This window comes from Lampetra fluviatilis, chromosome 23, assembly GCF_964198595.1.
Source record: "Lampetra fluviatilis chromosome 23, kcLamFluv1.1, whole genome shotgun sequence".
Lineage (NCBI taxonomy): Eukaryota > Metazoa > Chordata > Hyperoartia > Petromyzontiformes > Petromyzontidae > Lampetra > Lampetra fluviatilis.
In genome coordinates, this window is record NC_136297.1 from 5678413 (window position 1) to 5701521 (window position 23109).

Here is a 23109-nt window from a genome sequence, read left to right on the forward strand (position 1 = left end):
CTCCAACAAAATGGGCACACAAAGCGAAACCGCATGAGACAGCTGCCTGCCGAGTAGCGCACATGGTACACACACAGTACACACACACGGTACACACACAGTACACACACACACGGTACACACACAGTACACACGCAGCACGCACACACGGTACACACACACGGTACACACACACGGTACACACACACGGTACACACACACAGTACACACACACGGTACACACACACGGTACACACGCAGTACACACACGGTGCACACACAGTGCACACACAGCACACACACAGTACACACACGGTACACAAACAGTACACGCACGGTACACAAACAGTACACACGGTACACAAACAGTACACACGCAGTACACACACACAGTACACACACAGTACACAAACAGTACACACGGTACACGCAGTGTTGCACCGACGTCCGAGCGCATAGCTGCACAGGAGTGAATTCAAACTGCGTACTGTATAGCGAATTATTGAGTATAAATAGGTTTGGCATACATACGCGAAATCGCACAAACCGAACCCGCACAGAGCGAGGGAAACCAGTACTTTTTAAATCAGAATTATAATATTTATACTGGAGGAATCCGATGAGCTATGGAGCTCTTTTCCACATGTCCAGTAGTCATTGTGATACGGAACGCCGTTTACCCAGTTAAAATGCTATTTTCATTCCATTTGCGAGTACGATAAGTTGATATAGTTTTGCTCGTATAATTGCTTATCAACCGTATCGATTTTCTCAATTCCTCATCAAGTAAAATCACACTGAGCTGTAACAAATAAAAGTTAAGTCAGCTTACCCCAGAGATGGTGGGGGGGGTGAGGGGGTATTAAATGAACGGCCATTCGCCTTCATAGAAATATTCTCACGAAAGATAACGGCCTCATGCAGTCACCGAGATATATTAAATCACGCGATTGTCATTCGCGTGGAATGTCGAGTGATGAAGGCTATCGCCATTCACGTTTACCGCGGGCTATCGATTTGAACGCCATTCACTCTCAAGAGAAAGCCACTCGACTAATAAAGTCGACGGCCGTTCACATTTTTTCGCAGAGGGCTCGTCAATTGATGTGACTGCGATTCACTTTAACAAGCTGCTATTAAATTTCGATTTAAAGCTTTCGTGACTGCAGGGATTCATCTTCATGGTTCTTTCGGTAAAGTCACGTAGAAGGGAAGTAATAAAATAATAAAAATAAAACATAATAAAATCATTCTCACGTTTCGGCCACAACACAAGCACGACGTTTCGGCCACAACGCAAGTACCCGTCCTCAGGTGGAGAACAGGTCTGTCGAGGAGACAGAGTCAGACTGTCTCCTCGACAGACCTGTTCTCCACCTGAGGACGGCTACTTGCGTTGTGGCCGAAACGTCGTGAGAATAATTTTATTATGTTTTATTTTTATTATTTTATTATTTCCATTCTACGTGACTTTACCGAAAGAACCAAGAAGATGAAGCTGCTATTAATGAAGTGACACTTGCGCATTTAACTTCATTAGCACGGTCACACTGCATTTGTTTATTCATTGAAATCGATTGCGGTTAAATTATCCACGTAGAATCGCGAGTACAATAATCGAATTGGTTATGATTCGTACACGGATGCATTGTGATAATTTCCACCGCTGCCCACCAGAGGCTGCTACATTCACCACGAAAAAAAAGAGCAAATACGATTCTCGGGTGAAATCGTAAGGACAAACGTTAAAAAATTCGTCGAATCGCGGTTGCAGGAACAGACCGATCTCCGTGAAAGCGAATGGCATCGTCCACGTTTCATCTCTCGGGTTTGCAGTCCCCCTGGCTCTGAACGAGCGCCAGCAACGCCGCCAGTACCGGCACAGGCTGCAATGGGCAGCGCTGCGAGTTAAGTTCACGAGGTACACGAACCAGGCATGAAGCATTACACACACATCCTCTTACAACAGGTACAGTCAACCCTCGATTATCCGGGATCATAAGGGGAGGAAGAGGTATGGCCCAGAAACAAAAACACGACTAATAATTAAAAAACTGTGTCAATTGGCTGATAAACCACCCATATTGATCGTTCACCTCGATGTGCCGTCAGCTATTATCGTTTCAGAACGGAACAGGCCGGGCTCATTCCCATTTGGGTCTGTTTCGGTGAGCGACCCAGAAAATATTCCTGCACCGGGCAACACCACGTCCAGTTTCGCTTTCACGACGGGGCCGCGACAACTCGTCACACACTTTGCCTTTTCATGTTTCACCTGGGAAACATTCGGTGAGAAACGAAGCCTCGCTCGTCATCGGTCGCAGAGTCACGTGCGAGGAGCACGAGGTGCTAATGAGCGCAGTACAACTCCCATCTCCTACAAGTATTGTGTTTAGTTTGTTGTCCTTAACCTCGCACATCTACGGTTGGTTACGTACGGTGCGAAAGAAGTTCAACATACGTACTTATATATATCTTCCATTGCCCCCCCCCCGCACCCCACCAAAAAGGACGGTTAAGCCTTGTAATCCCAGATGACCCATGTACCGACAATCGAGCGTTGAGCGTGTAACGCGTGAGCGAGCTATTGCAATCATCCCATGGCAATCATCCCACGACCGACAGCGGTCGAATCTCCGTAGAACACTGGACAATAAACATCAAGCATTATTGCTCTCGATGGAAATTTACATTTCCCTACCACGTGCACACGAGACGCAACGTGGGCTATAAAAGAACGTAATGAATCAGTGCATACGCAGATCACGGACGCAGAGTATGAAAAAAGACGTGTAAAAATATTTTTTTTTTAAAGCTGGAGAGCACGCAAAGCAGCACGACAGAGTGACACACGATGGGAATTACAGCGAGAGCAGCATTAGAGACCACAACGCAAGAGAGACATCGTGTCGACTGGGGGGGGGGGGAGGGGGTCAGGGCAGGACATGCCGTGGCTTTAATGGATGAGGGACAAGACTGGCGATGCAATAGTAGCTGAAGGAAGGAAAACAAATACAGTAAAACCTTGGATTGCGAGCATAATTCGTTCCGGAAACGTGCTTGTAATCCAAAGCACTCGTGTATCAGTTGTGATCACGTGACGCTCGGCAGACAAAGCGTATGCACGTACTATTCGTATTGCAAGACCTCGCTCCGTTTATCAAATTATTTTTTATTTTTAAAAATTTGCTCGTCTTGCAAAACACTCGCAGACAAAGTTACTCGCAATCCAAGCTTTTACTGTATGTCCGAGACGCCGTGGGAGGTGGCGCAATGAAGTCGGCTCATGCGTGCACAAGCAAGATGGAATGTAGCGTCAGGACTGCGAGGAAGTTTGTTGGTGTGGGGTGGGGGGGGGGGAGGCCTGCATCCAGCAGTGGATAGGACAGGCATGGTGACGAAGAGGATTCCAATGACGGAGCGAATCTGGCCGAGTGGCTGGGGCCATCTGAGCCCCGACTTTCCTCGTGCTTTTATTACGAGCAGCAGCTGGCTTCGAGAGATTCAATTCAAACATTGGCTCTTGTTTGTCCCTTCTGTACAGTTTCCCTTTTCCTGTGTCCTCAGTTCAGTTTTAATCACTCCATTAGCCTAATTGTGTTAGGTGTGATGTGCTATGAAGAAGCACCATTGCCTGAAACGTTGCGATTGTAAAAAAATGTTCTTTTAAGGCCACACAGTATTATTGACGAACGTGTTGAGCTTCTTTGTTATTCGTAGTATGAGATCGCATGCGTTCAAATTCATGCATCAGATAATATATCCTGATGTATACGATTCGATGCACTTATATCATGAACATAACGATCGGTGTTCATTAGCGAATATAAGCATATTTTACAGGTGTAGGCAGCACCAATGATGTTGCACGAGTGCGGACATCGATTACTTGCGATTTACCCAAAGTAAATGTCAACGTTTCCTCGAGGCTAATGGAACAACTGAGAAGGAACAAACGAGGCTGAACAGAGGCAAGGATCAACACAAATGAGACAAAAAAAAAACTGGTCGATTCTAGGATCAAATCACGACCCCAAATGTTTACAAACCCACTCACCAGCGGGAGGACGGCTACCTGGCCGGCTGCGATGCATTCGCAAAATCCCTGCCGACCGCCGTTGTGAACCTACAGTGAATCGACGTCAATAGCCGCCGCAAGATATGGCGCTGTCCTGCCCATGCTGCGACAACCCGGAGCCATTTGCTGCCTTCCTTATGCAAGATCCCATAGCCGTTGCCGAGGCGACACCGAACCACCAAGGACCGCTCTTGACAGTCTCATCACCACCACCACCACCTAGACGGGCTTTGGTCTTTCCCTTGGTTGCACACCTCTGGGTGCCAATTGCAATGCCTGTCGAGGTAGTAACCTGCCCCCCTCCCCCTGTCCAGCACCCACGTCCCACGCACCACGACCCATTCTCACAGCCCACTTGCTTATTAGTGTCATCATACTGCATTTAAAATGTACTGTATATTTATTTTAAAAACTAGGAAACGGTCCCCCCCCCTTCCTAAAGAGGGGGACCGTGGATTGTCTTAATGCTGGTGAATCTACTCAGTATCACCCTACCCTACACCACCCATCCCCCGCCCCCCCCCTTCTCACCCCCCACAAACGTCATCAAGCAAAAGGGTGTTTCCGCATTGACAGCCACACGAAAACGAGACTGCACACCCGCGGGGGTCTGCGGTAAACCCGACGGCTGTTGTAACTTCTCTTTTGACGGCGAACTGAGTTAGAGGGATCGCGGTACATTTACCGAGTCAGTGCCGAAACCTGGACCCCCTCCAAAAATGCCACTGTATCCACCACGCGCGCAGCCCCGTCAGTACAAGTGTGTACTGCATATTCATATCGAAAACAAACCCTTTCTTAAAAATTCACTATATTATTGCATCACAGACATACGTTGTCATTGGTGGCAGCATTAACACGTTGGCTTGTCACCTCGCCCCTCTCGCCTGCGGCTCTGTGGCCTCCTCCTCTAGTGGCCTGTGGGGACAGACAGACAGACGGGCAGTTAAGTTGTCAGATTCTTTAAATAAAATTTTTAAAAATGTATCCCATTTTTTTCTACTTGGTGCCGTATCATGTCACATGACATGGAAGAATCTGTTCAGAACTCTGGAAGAGCAGTGCAACGTAAGCGTGCGAGTATGGCTGACGCATGTGTGTGTGTGTAGCTGCGTGGTGTAGCGGTTAGCGCTACGCTGCGCTACGAACCTGGCGACCCGAGTTCGATTCACGCTCACGGGCAACATCAGTGACGATTGTCTGAACCGGCCCTGGGCCTCCCCCTAGGTCGACTCAGCCTCAAATGAGTAGCTGGTGCGATGTGTAAACATCGCCACTAGGGAGACAAAGGCGGCCGGGCGTGGTGGTGGCCACCCACCCCCTTGTGTACTGTTCCGGCCTTCATAGGTGCTCGCTAACAGCACTTGCCCCTACAGTCTGTTAAGGCTATACGGGGGAGCTTTGTCTTTGTAGCTGCGTGTGTGTACGCTTGAGTGGTAGTGTAGTGGTTTGCGTGCTGCGCTACAAACCCGACGACCCGAGTTCGATTCCCGTTCACGGCCACCAACACTGGTGACAATAATCCAAACCGGTTCTGGGCATGCCCAAGGTCGACTTAGCCTAAAATGAGCACTTGTACCTCGTGCGATGTCTAAACATCGTCACCCGGGAGACAAATGCGGCAGGGCGTGATGCTGGGCACCCACCCCCTTCATGTGGCATGCTGTACCTCATAGGTGCTCGCCAACAGCACTTGCCAAAACGGTTGGTTAAGGCTATGAGGGTGATCGTTGTCTGAGCACGTTAGACTCTCACCTTCTCTCACTTCCTCCCCGTGGGCGCCAGGCAGTGGTGGAGGAAGAGAATCGCTCCCCAACTCCACTTCTCCATCAGCCTCATCCTGAAGCTTGTGCAACTCTTGGTGGAGCTCGGGTTGTCCGCCACCAGCATCACCATCGCCCGAATCAGCTGCACCGCCGCCGTTATCCGCCTCCTTGAGAGGAATGGCGTTCTCGTCGTCATCTCTCTGCTCCTCGTGACGGTGGCTGCCTCCGTCGCGCTGCTGCGGCGGATAGTCGGCGCTGCGTTCGTGGTCGCCATCGTCGCCGTGTGCTTCGTTCGACTCTGGCAAGTCCACGCTCTCCGCAGGATGCGTCTCGTCCAATCCACCCTGCTCGCTCGACCCGCGATGGTCGGGGACGTCCTCTGCTGGGGCGGCGTCGACCTCATCGTCGTCGTCGTCACCGTCACCTTCCGCTTCGACGTTCTCCTCCAGCTGCATGGGGATTTCATTCTCGTCAGAGGATGCGGCATGGTGCTCATGCAGTCCGCCGTCCCCATCCTCCGCCTTCTGCTCTTCCTCTGTCCCGACCTCTTCTGCCTCCTCAATGGCCTCGTGTTGTTGCGACACAGCCTCTGCGCTGATGTCAGACTCAAGCTGTCCCTGCAACTCCTCCTCCTCCTCCTGCTGCTGCAACTCATCTGACGGCCGCTGCTGCGCAACATGATCTTCGTGGACCTGCTGAGATTCACCCTCCACCACCTCCTGTGGCGGGGAATGCTCCTCCTCGTCGTTGTCCCCTGGCTCATGGGACGCATCCTGGGCCTGCTCGTCCTCTCCAGGGTGGTGTAAATGCTCGTGGTGCAAGTGGCTGACTTCATCAGGGTGGATGGCGGCGTCGCCCTCGTGGTGTGGGTTGGCCTGTTCATGGTGTGGGTCAATCTCGTGGTGATGGTGGTCACCCTCTTGATGAAGGTGGACCTCCACATGTTGATCCTCATCCCCATGGTCATGACCATCCTCTTCATGATGGTCATCTTCTTTGTGAGAGTGGACCTCGTGGAGGTGATCACCCTCAGATTGAAGGTGACCATCCTCGTGGTGCTGCTGTTGGTCGTCTCCATGATGGTGATTCTCATGCTGAGCGTGGAGCTCCTCATGCTGAGCGTGGAGCTCCTCATGCCGAGCATAAACCTCCTCATTCTGAGCGTGGAGCTCGTCGTGCTGAGCATGGAGCTCCTCATTCTGAATGTGGAGCTCCTCAGGCTGAGCATCGACCTCCTCATTCTGAGCGTGGAGCTCCTCATGGTGAATGTGGAGCTCCTCTTGCTGAGCATCGACCTCCTCATGCGGAGCGTGGAGCTCCTCAGGCTGGGCGTGGAGCTCGTCGTGCTGAGAGTGGAGCTCCTCAGGCTGAGCGTGGAGCTCCTCAGGCTGGACGTGGAGCTCCTCATGGTGAATGTGGAGCTCCTCATGCACAGCGTCGACCTCCTCTTGGTGCTCATCAGCGTCATCACCATCATCATCATCGTCACGATCATCTTCTTGATCAAGGCCATCCTCATGTTGGAGGTGGTCCTCTTCAAGTTGATCATCACCCTCCTGATCACGGCGATCCTCTTGGTGATCGACTTCATGATGAAGGTGGACCTCCTCATCTTGATCATCATCATCATCCTCATCCTCCTGCTCGGGATCATGCCCGTGGTAACGGTGGTGGTCATGGTCGTGGTGGTCGTCACCTTCATCGTGGTCACCTTCATGGTGGTGGTGGTCGTGATCATCTTCATGGTGGTGGTGGTGATCACCCAGTGGCTGGTGAACGTCTTGGTCTTGTTCATCTTCGTGTTGTCGGTGGTGGTGGTGGTCGCCAGTGTCGGCAGAGGGAGCCTCGGCCTTAGACTCCTCGCTGCCGGTGAACTTGCTCTGGATGGCTGAAAATAAAACACGAGCCGTGAAGGACTGAGGTGGCCACCTGGCTCAGAGATCAGTGGCAATGCACCACCATCGTCTCCGACGTAATAATAGCAATTTGAACCTGCAACGTGGCACCACGCAGCATCGGCTCGCTCTCGTAGTGAGAGACAGAGGAGGCACCAGGAGGAACCAAGGACAAGTGGGAAGGCAGCCACGTGGTGAGCCGATGCCAATAACTGCCCAAGCTCAGCAGTCCTCGATATATTAAGGTGTTTTCAGCCAATTAATTGTTTACATGTGGAAGGAAACTGGAGTACCCAGAGAAAACCCACGCGTACCGCCTTCACCTGGCAAACCAGGGTATGTGGCACCTCCTCGACACGGGAAGGGAGTTTCGTAACAATAGTGGAGTGATCTACCAACCCTCGCTGCCTTCACAGTGATGGATTTTAAGGCCACGTGTGTAGCCAGTGCCGCCCCCGGGAGACATCCACCTAGTTTGAATCGTCTCATTCGTTTAATTAGCCCGAACGTAACATTAACAAAAAAAAACCTAAACAACAGATGCTTGCGTGAGCCTAACGAATTATTTCAAACTCTTTGGGTCTTTTTCGGTCAAGTCACGTAAATAGAAACAATGGATCACGACGTTTCGATCGCAACGCAATCAATCGTCTTCAGGCGAGACGATTTATTGCGTTGCGATTGGAACGTCGTTATCAATTATTTCTAGTTACGTGATTTGACCGAAAGACCCAAAAAGTATTAATTCCCGCAGTCACGAAAGCTTTCAATCAAAATGATTTTAAACAGCGGATCGATAAACCGGTACATGCCAAATTCCCAACCAGTCACCCTCCCCCCCCCCCCTGAATCCGCTACAGGGCAGCCAGACAAGGGCTACACGAAGTCCGACAAGACAGACAAGTCCACACACCTGCTAGCAGGGTGTGCATGTCCTCCCCATCCACGTCACCGTCTCCGTCCCAGTCCAGCTTGTCTGCAGCAAGGAGGATGTAGCAACACCACAGCACCGAGTCAGTGGTTGGGAGGGTGGATGGGCGATTGGCTGATTCGATGGTTGAGTGAGATAGTGAATGGGTGGATGAATGGTTATTGGAAGGATGAGTTTGTGAGCGAGTAAGTGGTTCAATTAATGGGTGGGAAAGTGAGTAAGTGGGTGGGTGATCACATGGATGAGTGAGTGGGTTGGTCAGTTGGTGGATGAGTAGGTGAGTGAGCGCGTGTGTGAACGAATGCATGAGTTAGGGTTGGTGAGTGAGTCAGTGGGTAGGTGGATGAACGAGTGGGTGGGTGATTGGATGGGCAAGTTAATAATGAGTGTGTTTCGTTAAATTTGTAGGTGAGTGAATGGGTATCAGGATGACTATATGAAGGGGGTAGGGTAAGTAGGTGGATGAGTGTGGGTGGTGAGTGGAATGATAAAACGAAAAGGGAGGTGTCAAGTAGGAAATGTGAGGATGTAGGTAGGTTATAAGACAGCATTAGGTATAGATTGCTGGGTAGGTAGGTGAGTGGGTCTGGTGGGAACGCATGCTATTAGCCTCATCGCAGCCCTTACCTTGGAATATTTTCTTGACATCTTCCACGTCGAAATCCCTGTCCCCGTCCATGTCATAATCGGTGAGCTTTTCTGAAATTTTAAAACACAAGCGTTTAGTTGGCTATGGAAAAAAAAAACAGACGGTGTGTGCGTTTTGTTTATCAGGCACAAATTGGGAGCGGAAGTGTAGCGGTTAGCACGCTGCGCTAAGAACCCACCAACCCAAGTTCGATTCCCGCTCACGGCCAACACCAATGACAATTATCTGAACTGGTCATAAGTCGACTCAGCCTAAAATGAGTACCTGGTGCGGCGTGTCAACATCACCACTGGGCAGACAAAGGCAGCCGGGCATGGTGGTGCCCACCCACCCTATCGGGTGCCATGCCAACCTTCATAGGTGCTCGCTAACAGCACTTGCCCGAACAGTATGTTAAAGGCTATATGGGGAATCTTTGTCGTTGTCTATGATGTGTGAGTGTGTGAGTTAGTGTGATATTTATCTGTGTGTTTGAGCTTGTTTCTTTTGTCAAGTTAGTACACATCAATGCTCAATGTTCATACGCATCAACGCATATGTCCAAACATGTGAGCATTTGTGTGCTCGTGCATGTGCAGTATAATGTCTGTATTCATGTCTGTGTGTACATGGGTCTGTATGCTTGCGTCTGTATTTATATACGTGTATCAGTATGTGCCAACAGCCCTTTCCCCAACAGTCTGTTAAAGGCTGTACGGGAATGTGTCGTGTGTGTACGTTCATGTGTGCTGTACGCGTGTGCGTCTGCGTGTAATTATTATTATTAGGGGAGCGGTGGTGTAGCGGTTAGCGCGCTGCGCTACGAACCTGGCGACTCGGATTCGATTCCCGCTCACGGCTAACACCAGTGACGATTATCTGAACCGGTCCTGGGCCTCCCCTAGGTCGACTCAGCCTTAAATGAGTACCTGGTGCGGTGTGTAAACATCGCCACTGGGGAGACAAAGGCGGTCGGGCGTGGTGCTGGCCACCCACCCCCTCGTGTACCGTTCCGGCCTTCATAGGTGCTCGCTAACAGCACTTGCCCCTACAGTCTGTTAAGGCTATACGGGGGATCTTTATCTTTAATTATTATAGAGGTAAAATGTAGTCGGACGGCTCCACGGTGAGCACAAGCGGCTCTCAATTGGAAGGTTGAGCGTTCAACTCCTGGTTGTGGGGGGATAACGAGGCCCCATCGTGTTTACATTCTAAATCAGGTCACGCAGCGCGGCTCAATCACTTCGAACAGACTCTGTAACAGCTGCTCTTCATTGGCGATACGAAATGGAGCACCACTTTATGGGAAGTGCTATAAATGGACCCCCCCCCCCCACACTATTCCTAACTGGCTCAGGGCTGTAAACACAACAGGTGAGCACCGCCTTAATCTTAATTTTGGAGCTTTCGTGACTGCAGGAATTATTCTTTGGTTCTTTCGGTAAAGTCACGTATAAAGATAAAATAATAAATTAAATAATAGCATACTACGACGTTTCGATTGCAACACAAGCAATCATCATCAGGTATAATGAAATAGCGACATAAAATCTAACCAGAAAACTATAGACAGACATATAAGCAGACAGATATCACCAAGATACATAGAGTAACACATAGGCACAGAGAGGGAGATCGTCTCTGTGGCGTGGATGATCTCCCTCTCTGTGCCTGTGTTACTCTCTCTATGTATCTTGGTGACATTTGTCTGCTTAGATGTCTGTCTATAGTGTTCTGGTTAGATTTTTTGTAGCTATTTCATTTATACCTGATGATGATTGCTTGTGTTGCAATCGAAACGTCGTATGCTATTATTTAATTTATTATTTTATCTTTATACGTGACTTTACCGAAAGAACCAAAGAATAACACCGCCTTAATGCTCGATTCGGCGAGATATCACTCACTTCTTTGTTTGATGGCGTGTGCGTGTCTATGTTTGCGACTGCGAGTGCGCGCGCGTGCATGTCCGTGCCTGCCACCGTGTCGGTGAGCCCCAGCGTGTAGGCCAGCACCACCGAGAGCACGAGTGCGCCCGTGAGCACGAGGCAAGTGACGACGCCACCGCCGCAGCCGCCCCAGCGACTCCGCCGGGAGGCGTTCGGCTTCCGGTTCCGTTGGTTCGTCCGCGCGGTGCCAGGCGGCCTCTTCTCCATTTCTGCGCACGAAAAATACGCACAGACAAAGGTGCCGCAGATAGCCTCAAACAGACCGCTGGGGGGGGGAAAGGGCTGTTTCTATAGCCAGCGCCTGCGTAGGCTGGCAACGGCTGACGAAGTGGGGGGTGGTCTTGCCAGCACCACGTCTGGCCGCCTTTGTTTCCCCCACTGACGGTGTTTACACGCTGCACCAGGTACTCACGTAAGGCCGATTCGCCCGAGGGGGGTGATGATTATTTTGCATCGTGTAGTTCAAAGCAGATTGCATCTCAAAATGCTGACATATTTGTAACGTGTGGTGTTCGTGCTGTGGGGGGTGGGGGGGGTGACTGATGTGATGTGAGCATCCGTGGCCGGTGTCATTATTGTGTAATTTGGTCAATCAGGTCACTTGTCGTGTGCGATGGGTAGAGTGGCACAGGGAGCACGAGACTAGCCGTCACCTCTAACAACGCTCGCTCGGGCTGGTTTGGCTTCATCGTGTCGTCAGGCCACCACGGGGGTTTCCAACGAGTAGCGAGGTTTTAGACAGCGAGCGGAAAAAATGGAAACTGTCCTAATTGTCCCAAAAATAAAAAGAAATTACGGCTGAGCGCACACTCTTCAACGCCCACGCCATGTCGCATTCCCAAACTCGCACACACAGACACGTTATCAATGAAGGCTGCCTCAACCTTCGCGAGGTACCACGGTTGTTTGGAATAGCCTTCCGGATATCGGGAAGTCCCCACCATCCACCAAAACAATTTGGATTGCACTGGAGCTTCGCGCACACACTCGCGATTTTACCCCACACCCTTGGTTCTGCTCTTTTTGGGTTCTGGAGCACCAGTGTAGTGGTGTAAACTCACACGGAGACGAGATTCTCTGTAAGGGCTATTGCCAATCTAGATTTGAAGTTTTCGCGACTGCAGGGATCCATACTCTTTGGTTCTTTCGGTAAAGTCACGTAGGTAGAAAATTTAATAAATCAAATCACGACGTTTCGACTGCAACACAAGCAATCATCATCAGTTTATTAACTACTACACTCACGTACAGAAGCACCGGATCACACCGGAGGTAGACACTTCTACACTTGTTCCTTCCCGTGGACCGTCCCTGTACCCGCTTAACCCCTCGGCCTATCCTCACCTAAGCTGCCCACTAATCCCACTCTTTCCTCGGCCTAGGGTCTCGGTGCCGAGCAGCGTGTCGTCCGTTCGGCGTGTCTTCCGTTCCCTCGAGACCTCCGTTCCCTCGGCTCCCCACAATGACCCCGGCCCTCGCCCCGGGGTCCCCCTTAAATACCCCTCCCCTCTGGGTAACATGACGTCACCCTATGACGTCATCCAGCTCTTTCCTGCCGATGCCCTCACTTCCCCCCACTACTCCTCTACACCAGTGTGGATGGATCTCTGGGGCCCACCACACCCATTGCAACCAGACCCCACCCACACCCCCCAACTGTCACTCGTCATCACAAGGAGGCGACCTCACGCGCCTCCTCAACAATCCACCTGCGCACCTCAACCGCAATTCAGCACTACCTATGCCACACCGCACATTAACGCGAGACCGCCCAGCACTGCCGACCGCAGCTCGGTTCACCACTGCATCTCACCCCTGCCCGTAACACAAAGGGTTCCGGCTTCACAAGTTCCGTAGCAAGGTTTCACCGCTTCATCCTTGCGTAGGGAAGCGCCGCGGAGAAAACCTGCTAGTCCTCGTAATTAACCCCACCCCATTCCTGTTCTGCCCTTTGAATTGACCTTGTCCTTGACCTTGATACATTGGCCATACTCACGTACCAACTGTGGTTCCGACGGCCACTCTAACCCAGACAGGGGGTCCCTGTTACTTCAAGGACCCCGATGTACAACAGCATTTTAAACTACACAGTGCAGTGTAGGAAATTACCCACAGCGTAAAGGAAGGCAGTTCCCAGTCGTTCCCAGCTAAGACACACCTACCGATTTATCAGTTAATCCATCCGTGCTCTCACGAGACATACCCTGAAATATGTGTGCGCGTGTATGTGCATAGGAACTGCTCATAATGTAAGTAAATCATGTGCAGGCGTTACCTTTCGGGCTGCTGAGTCAAACTGCACTCGCCTTTGGTCCCCACTGCAGCTGGTCGTGTGCTTCCTCTTACATACAGCCCGAGCCATCCTTAGCCAATGCAAGAGCAGCCGCCCCCCTTAGGTATTACACATGCCTGCCTACATAATTGCTCCAAAGCAAGGGACCCCGAGTACCCAAACGACTTACGCAATTCAAGTAATTCTAGAAATTGCATAGGCAAAGACTCGTGCTAATTTCTCGATTCCAAACGGGAATTTAACGCTAAAAATATTCGCGTATATTCCGTGAGGACTTAGGAGCGGTCGAGGTCACCCCTTAAAAGTTTGCCGTAGCTCAGGTCCACGAGCACGCGCGCACGCTCTCACAAACTCAATGAGTGCACAATCGCTAACAACGACTCTCCGCACACAGACACGCATTGTCATAAATAGGCAAAGATCCCCCCCCCTCCACGCAGCCTCTTAATAGACTGTTAATAAGCACCGATTAAGGCCAACAGAGCACACGATAAGAGCCGCACAGATACAAAACACACAAAAAACACACACGCGCGCACATGAAGACATTCCCACGGAAATACAATGAAAAATTGCATACGTGCAATCTCTCACACTCGCACAAATGAATGCACACGAAATCACTTTACTTTCAAATGTATTGCAAACATAAACAGGTCCCTGCGGGGTGAGCTGGTAGGAATGAACAAATACGATATGAAGGGAGAGTTTGAGGCCTAGTTCTAGGCTTTAGGCCTAGCTGTAGGCTTTAGGCCGCTGTGAGTGAATTTTTTATGTAAATGTTTTAATTAAAAACTATCTCAGGGAATTAGTTAATTTTTAATTTAAATGTTTTAATTAAAAACTATCTCAGGGAATTAAAAAACTATCTCAGAGAATTATAAGGGAATGTTACACTTAATTCTAGATTTGAAGCTTTCGTGACTGAGAATATGAATAAGAAAAATGTTACACTTGTTTAGCCAGGAAAGCCTCACTGAGTCTAAAGGTTTTTGTAGGGTCCTGCCAAGTGTTTGCAGTAGGCGGCGATGTTGCTACACCTAATCGGACATCGGACGGACGGACGATATAATCTATTGTAGGCTGGTTCACTTCGTTCCTACCAGTAAAATACAACTTATCTCAGCCACAGACTAGCTTATGCACATGAGGTGGTGATGTTATGGCAGCCATGTTACATAGGGACTTTGCAGTGGCCATGTTGCATGAGGGTCGTCTTTTCCGGGCAGTTGATTGGCTGGTGCAGTGAGGTGATTCCGAGCGACCATTGCCACCCGACCATTTTGGCAACCTCGTTAGGATGTACGGGAACACACACGTCAATCTCCTGGTGGCTTTTATGCGATTTTTCTGTTATCAGGCCCCGTAGATCTGCACACTGTTTTCCCGACAACCAGCTGCTCGATTTGAAAAGCGTGCAAAATTGACCAATAGTGAGCAACTGCCTGCTGGGGAGACGATCACCGCTCAGTTTCAACCAATTACGACTGCCGCCGCAAGCATCTCTCACCAATGGGTGTCCAGGCCGTGGGCACAACGCTCAGCTATTTCTGTCATCCAAGCGTGAGCATGGCCAGAGACCTGTCCACACTTCTGAGTAGATATTGCACCATGCCACACTCAGGGGAAGCCACAGACAAATCGGGAAGGCAGCCTGAACTGGCGCCAACAATTGTCCAAGCTCTTGTCGTCCTACATTGGGATGTTTATCAAACTCCTTGGGAGGCACAGGATGTGATCGGATAATGAACACCGATCAAACCCAGGTTGCCGAGTTTGTAATGCAGTGAATGAAGAAGCACTACGCTACTGCTCCCCACATGTAATTACACATGGGACACACATGTACACATGACAGTACACTCAAGACATCTACACTGTTTACATGTGTAGAGGAGTATTGCGAGAAACCAATGAGGGGGGGCGAGTGGCAGGAGGTGCTAGCGGATTGAGAGTCAAGGATGACGTGACGTCACGGATTACAAGGGGCTTTCCGAAAGCACTTTCAAGAACGTGGGCGGGGCCGAGCTGGGGGGAGGAGCTGCCCAAAGGGGTTCTTAAGGGGGACCCCGTGACGGGGGCGAGGTCGCCATGGGGAGCCGGGATAAGGAGCGGCTGGAAGAGGGTCTCTCTCTCCTCGTCGCGGAGCGGTGTTGGCTGATCCCCCGCTCCGGGCAGACGAGTGAGAGAGCCAAGGGTAGGGCCCATATAGTGTTCAGTGTCCGGGTGAAGGACCGAGAGAGAGTGCACCTCCACTGGTGTGAGTGTAGGATGCCGAGTGTGAGAGTGGTTTAATAAACGGCAACAGCCCATCTAGTATTCCTCGTCTCTGCGTGGTTGTACTTAACACATATATTTATACACACACATATATATATTTGCACTGCATGTCACGGCACCCAGTTTGGAGGGGGGGGGTCATAACAGCCACTGTGAGCCTGGTGTTCAGATCTGGGTCTAGGTGTCTCTTCTAAAAATGCGGTTCAGAATGGCCACGTCAAACCTACTGAGATACTGCGTGCAACACAGCCAAGATTTGGTGTCTCCAAAAGGTGAATAATGGAAATGTCAAAGCCACTGAGATCCTGGCTCAATGGCGGCTCAGGGACACGTACCGATGTATCAGTTCGGCTAATCTTACGCTCATGACACATGTGCACGTGTGTAAGAAATGTTAACGGTGTACTTAAATAATGTGCAGCTGTTACCTTCAGGCGAATGCAATGAACAAAAACCAGACGGACAAAGACAACGCAAACGAGACAGACGGGGCAAACGAGACCAAACATCCACCCTCGATTCAAACCGTGACTCCAAAATCTGATGATTCATCAAAGCACAATGGTGGAGGATAGGCAGCTGCATTCTTACATGCCTGGCAGAATGACCCAGTCTCTCTTTCTCAGGGAGGTTCACAATGGCTGTATCAGAGCCACTGAACCAGCATTGCCAACACGCTGGGTTTCCTCGATAAATTGGCCCACAAAACTGACGACCGCATCATCCGGAATGCGCCCAATCTCTTCAGATCTCAGAGGATAAGTAGGTTTGAACCTTTACGAGTGTTCTTCCTTGCAAGGCCCGCGGGCCACTGGCGGGCCCTGATCTGCAGCCCCCCCGACAATAAAGAAATGTGAAAAGGCCCCATCACGCTGTCAAACGCAATGGTTTGAAATGCGTGGCGGTCCTCACACTGATGATGTCTTATTGGCGAAAGTGGCCCCCCTCTGAAGATTAGTGAAGAACAGTGACCTAGACAGTGCCTGGACAGGCAACTAACCATGCATCATAGGTTGTCATAGGTTCCGAGGCTGTACTAGGCTGCACTGTAGTAGGCAGCAGAGAGTGCTGGCAGCAACACCCATTTTACTGTACTACTATGCCCCCACGTCTATGCTCCCCCGCGCCTTTACCAACCCCGTATTAATTAGCACGGTGAAGTATGGTCAAACAAACCCCTTGGATTCACAAAGGGCTGTGCATTATGTTGAATTAGGACAGCTCCAGACTTGGGTATAAACCCTGGCTCACTACTGGATTCAAAGTGAAGGAGATGCAGGTGGCTCGGTTGAAATGGAATCATGCATTGTGAGAATTATTTATAATTTGGGCAAATCATATGCGAATGTGACATCAGTGCTTTGTCATACGTAAATATCATAAACAGAGTTCAGTACGTAGCCATTTCAAGACATCTGCTTTTAGATCCTGATTGCATTTTATTTACTCACCTCTATTCAAATCCGTTTTCTTGAAACTCAACTCACTTTGGCTTCAGAGATACACATTACTTTGGCTGTGTACGGACTAACTTCCCGTAAATTTCAGCTGCTTTGACAATCACCAAGAACTAATTTGCATAATGATGTAACACGATTTAACTGCCATATTTTAAATACCCAGAGTGCTTTGCACAGGCATGACTTCACTTCACACATGAGTTGCCTGATGTGACCACTATGAGGACACACATTTTCAGCTGTGCCGAGTTGTTCAAAAAGTGTATGTTAAACTTCATCGTACTTATGAGCATTAATAACTGGATTAAGAATTCATTTGAAAGACGTAACAATAATTATTGACTTGTGATATTAATATTTTTAATATGTATTTTCTAATGGCTGCTATACTAAAACCTGTGTGGATACAAACATTTTTTATTATCTTGGCTTATTTTCCAAAATTACTATTTTAAAAGAAAATCTATTTTTCAGAAGGGACGGGAGTGGTGGCACAACAAAGGCTATCCAAGTTCTTTGGTTCTTTCGGTGAAAGAGTATGGATCCTTGCAGTCACGAAAACTTCAAATCTAGAGCTATCCAAGTTCCGTTCCAGGCAAGCCTCTAACATCGGTGGCAAGTTTTATCTGAACCAATCCTGCCCCCCCCCCCACCGGGTGAAACACAGCCAAACAACACCAATGGCTGCCAGGGCATGAAAAGACTTTCATCCATCAGTGGATTTACAAAGGGGCTGTAAATGTAATTGACGCATTATTAAGAACTCACATATAATAAGAGCATCTCAACTGCATGTGGAAAACCAACGGCAGTGCTAACAATGCTGCTGTGGGTTTTGCTCTGCCATTGAATAATGCTGCAGGGAATAGACCGGGAATGTGGAAACTCTCGCTCTGGGTTTAATGAACAGGTTGAAATTTCCAGCCAAGAGTAGTATAGTCTTGTGTTTTTTCGAATGTGGGGAGTGGTCACGCAATGGTTTTGTGCACTGCGCCGCGAGTTCGGACGTTTGGGTTTGATTCCCATCAGCTGCCTGAAAAAGGAGTTCCTGACGGAGTGTCTCAAGTTTATTTGTTTGAACAGGTGAGAAATCAGCAAGAGACCAGGACAACCTAAATTGCAAGTGTGACGCGTAAGCAGGCAGGCCAGAGAAGTGCTGGCCACACCACCCCCTCGTGCACCATGTCTGCCTCCTTAGGAGCTCGTTAACAAAAGAGCCAACAGTCTGGATCTTCGTCTGTGGGTAAATGCAACCGAAAGTTGTCTGGCAAGTGAGGGCGAGTGCAAAACGTGGCGTGAAGACTTCTAAAATCTCATGCACGGAGCATAATGGACTTTGAAGTTGTAATCCAGATGTTACCAGTTCCATCTCGCAGCACGGCAGTTGATTTAAAGTTGGACATTCCTCAAATGCCCTCACCGCCGCCCCCACCTCTCTGCTCTGTCCACCGAGGCAATAGGTTACACGCAGGTCATGCGTGGTGGGGTAAAGTGTGGGTTCGTCCATTTCTTTTTGTTACGCCTGGACATTGTGGTAAAGTAGACCAAATACCATTTTTAGTGGCAGGAGGAAGATTTTTTCACATGCTTGAGAAATGCTTACTGAGTAGGGGTGGAATGACAGATGTCGATTATTTAATTGAATTGCAATCTTGAATGAATAATATTAATCATTTCGATTTAAAGCTTTCGTGACTGCAGGGATTCATCTTTTTGGTTCTTTCGGTAAAGTCACGTAGAAGGGAAGTAATAAAATAATAAAAATAAAACATAATAAAATAATTCTCACGACGTTTCGGCCACAACACAAGCAGCCGTCCTCAGGTGAAGACCAGGTCTGTCGGGGAGACAGCGTCATTCAGACGCTGTCTCCCCGACAGACCTGGTATCATATTATTGGCGGGGGTGTGCACAACTATTACATAACCATACAAATGCCACCGCAAGCTTAATAAAAAGCTGGTGAGGTTGGTTCACTTTTGGACGCACAACAAATTTTCTGAATTAAAATTGAAAACAGATTTTAACTCGAGACTCCATGCCCCACACAAAGTACAGCTCTTATATAGCAGATGCACGACTCTGACTGTGTCACAGGCAGTCACACACAAGTCTCAAGCTTTGATATTGTTAAAGTTAATCTATATTTGTTATATATAAAAACATAGTATATGTGCCTTACTGTGATTATAAAAAAAAAATACTACGTTGGCCGTTCCAGAATATGTGCTTGTTTCTCTCTACACAAGGAACACGAAAGTAAAAATAATATTGTGCACCTAAAATGTATTTAAAATGTCGACTTAAATGTCATATGTAACCCCAACCGCCCTTGTAAGTGGCAATATTGTTTCGTGGGTCTCAAATGCTTTAGTTAATTTATTGGCGTGGGTCTCGGTTGCTTTATTTTATTTATTGGTTACATAAAACACAGTACTGTGAATGAACTATCAAAATATACCTTAAGGCTACGGCTGGGCATTCTATTATTAATAGTCTCTAGTGATGTCAAAACACATTCGATTCTATTCTTGCGTAGAGTAGAAATATGTTAAGGAGGGCTTCAGGGAAGAGGGCAATTAGTTTTGCTGCTCCTCCACTTCCCTTGAAGAAGTGCCGACTACAGAGTGGTTTACTATAAGGGCCACAGTTTTGGGCTGTATTGGGCACGATCATACGAATGTGGCTAGCCTTAAATGCATTTCCATGTTTATTTACGGGCCTCTGTATCATTGAGCCTCATAGTATCCCTATCGGTCTCCTATACAGTCCAAAGTTTGGGTTGCACGGTCAATGCATTCATTGCAATGCGCCAATGTGTGCTAGTGGTGGCTTAAGTTACGTCACCAGTTATGAAGGGTCGTTGCCCAAAACGTCACATATTGTAGATTTCGTTGCCACGGTGTTCTTGATGAATGTGTTGATTTTGTTATCTGTGCCATAAGTCTTTATTTTTCCTCGTTCACGAAGAGATTTTGCATGAGAGACCATCGTGTCTGACACACGAGACAGAACAGGTCACGGTACACAAGAACATGACGGAAGAGTACATATTGGGCAGAACGGCACGAGACTGAACATATTATACAAATATAGACGGAACAGCCGGGCAGAACAGATCAAACAGAGGACATGATACAGACAAAACGAACGATTCAGACAGAACACATTCATAGCTGTCAACACCTTATCAGTGCCCCTACCTTATTACAGACCAATTCAGACCCTATTGGTCACCCCGTGCCCACTGATAAATCTCAACCTTCATCCGACAAAGTCCCGTCACAAGGCAGAAACACAAACACGCCGTATGGACATGAAAACTCAATTTCCCTGTACAATAACACGGGCTACACCGTATGGGTTGGCAGCTGAGCACACGATACGGAGCGAGACAGAGAAAAAGACCGCAGAGCGTAGACACGAGAGACATTGACAATTTGAATGAATCGTGACACCGCCAAATCGCGGTCGTCAAATCGTTACCTCGTTGGCATTTGACCCATAGAATACAGTGCGGTAGTGAGGGGTGCAGCTTGGCACATTGCAAACACGTGGCACATTGCAAACACGTGGCACAGTGCAAACACGTGGCACTGCTGCTGCTGCACAGCGACACTCAATGGGGGCACATTGACGGCGTGGCAACGTCCATACAGTGCGGACGTGTCCGTACAGTGCGAGCGTGCCTGTACAGTGCCGTACTGTCTACACAGTACTGTCCTGTCTGTAGAGTGTCGTACTGTCTACACACTACTGTCGTGTCTGTACAGTGCGGTACTGTCTACACAGTACTGTCGTGTCTGTACAGTGCGGTACTGTCTACACAGTACTGTCGTGTCTGTACAGTGTCGTACTGTCTACACACTACTGTCGTGTCTATACAGTGCGGTGCTGTCGTGTCTGTACAGTGCGGTACTGTCTACACCGTGCTGTCGTGTCTGTACAGTGCGGTACTGTCTACACAGTACTGTCGTGTCTGTACAGTGTGGTACTGTCTTTACAGTGCGGGCGTGCCTGTACAGTGCCGTACTGTCTACACAGTACTGTCGTGTCTACACAATGCGGTACTGTTCGTATAGTGATGTACTGTTCGCGCAGTGCGATACTGTTCGTACAGTGTAGTACTGTTCGTACAGTGTAGTACTGTTCGCACAGTGCGATACTGTTCGTACGGTGCGGTACTGTTCGTGCAGTGCCGTACAGTGCGGTACTGTTCGTACAGTGCCGTACTGTTCGTACAGTGCCGTACTGTTCGCGCAGTGCCGTACTGTTCGTACAGTGCCGTACTGTTCGTGCAGTGTCGTACTGTGCAATGGCGCCCATACATCGCGTGCCAAAACTGCTGCACGGTGCAAGATACGGCGCTGACACATCGCATTGGTGTCGGTGCACGGCTGCGTCCATGCGGTGCGGTGCCACGCACGGCGAGGAAGCCGATGAGCAAATGCCGACGACGCTGACGATTTGACGGCTCGTGGAGACGTTAATGAGACAGTGACGATGGCGTGAAGCCGACGATGGAGCTGGTGATGTAGATTATGCCGAGGGCAGAACGATAACGGCGATGACGTTCTACGCGTGCGTGTGTTGAACTTCTTTCGCACCGTACGTAGCCAACCGCGCGCTAATCTGAGGTGCGGGGTAAGGAGAACAAACTAAACAACTCCAGTGGCATGACGGGTATGAGTCCTGTGACGACGACGACGATAACCACAACAATGCCAGGCCATTGCATATTTAATATCCGTGAAGAGAATTCGAATGACCATGACGAGAACGCTGATAACGATGACAGATCGTCGTCATCATCACCACCACCAACAACAACAACAACCTCTTTCACTAACCATGTTGCGCGGAGTCCAACTTTTTCGGCGTCTTCTTTCCCATGTCCTCTTTGTTCTTGCAGCAGCAGAAACAACAGCAGCAACAGCAGCAGCAGTCGTCAACCTCGTTCACCACCTTCACCTCCTCCTGCTGCTGCTACTACCACGGCTGCAGCAACAGACGGCGTGGACTCTCCCGGCGCGCATGCGCACTCACCCCCCGACCCCCCCCACCCACACCACCCCCCCCACCCACACCACCCCCCCCACCCACACCACCCCCCCCCACCCACACCACCCCCCCCACCCACACCACCCCCCCCACCCACACCACCCCCCCCCACCCACACCACCCCCCCCACCCACACCACCCCCCCCACCCACACCACCCCCCCCACCCACACCACCCCCCCCACCCACACCACCCCCCCCACCCACACCACCCCCCCCACCCACACCACCCCCCCCACCCACACCACCCCCCCCCACCCACACCACCCCCCCCACCCACACCACCCACCCACACCCCCCCCACCCACACCACCCCCACTACCCCCCCCACCCTCACCACCCCCCCCCACCCACACCACCCCCCCCCACCCACACCACCCCTCCCCCCCTTCCACCTCATCCACCTCCCCTCCCCCCCTCATAGCCCGAGGGTGGAACGCGTTAGCCCTATGCTTATGTGAACTACGATATGCGCGGCGTTACATCTGTACGAACTACCACATGCAAACAAACGTGCTTATGCCAACTACGAAATTTGTGTCGTCTCTATGCGGACTGCGAAATGTGTACGCGTATGTGAATGTTAACTACGGATTTTGTCGGTATGCGTTTATATGAACTACTAAATGTTTAGTGTTATGTTTATGCGAACTACGAAATTCGTAGGTGCATGCTAACGTGAACTACATCTTCACGAATTTGTATATAAACTGGGTAACGTTAAACAATTATGTCTCTTTGGTTCTTTCGGTAAAGTCACGTATAAAGATAAAATAATAAATTAAATAAT

The 23109-nt window shown here is 49.6% G+C and overlaps 1 protein-coding gene across 1 annotated transcript; it reads right to left on the bottom strand.

The window, feature by feature from the left end:
• Positions 1-1406: 1406 nt before the first annotated feature.
• LOC144940640 (uncharacterized) lies at positions 1407-22293 on the bottom strand. Its single transcript, XM_078866901.1, has 6 exons — positions 22110-22293; positions 11253-11435; positions 9277-9348; positions 8632-8694; positions 5813-7711; positions 1407-4975 (listed from the first exon to the last, which is right to left on the bottom strand). The coding sequence occupies exons 1-6, from the start codon at positions 22150-22152 to the stop codon at positions 4968-4970; spliced, it is 2268 nt and encodes a 755-aa protein (XP_078723027.1). The 5' UTR covers positions 22153-22293; the 3' UTR covers positions 1407-4967.
• Positions 22294-23109: the final 816 nt, after the last annotated feature.

Bases quoted from the DNA above. Each gene is read 5' to 3' on its own strand.
- LOC144940640 (XM_078866901.1), bottom strand. From the start codon at position 22,152: ATGGGAAAGAAGACGCCGAAAAAGTTGGACTCCGCGCAACATG. The intron at 9,349-11,252 runs GCACGGACATGC...TTAAAATTTCAG, and splicing joins GCTCACCGACACGGTGGCAG to AAAAGCTCACCGATTATGAC. The intron at 8,695-9,276 runs GTAAGGGCTGCG...TCCTTGCTGCAG, and splicing joins TGTCAAGAAAATATTCCAAG to ACAAGCTGGACTGGGACGGA.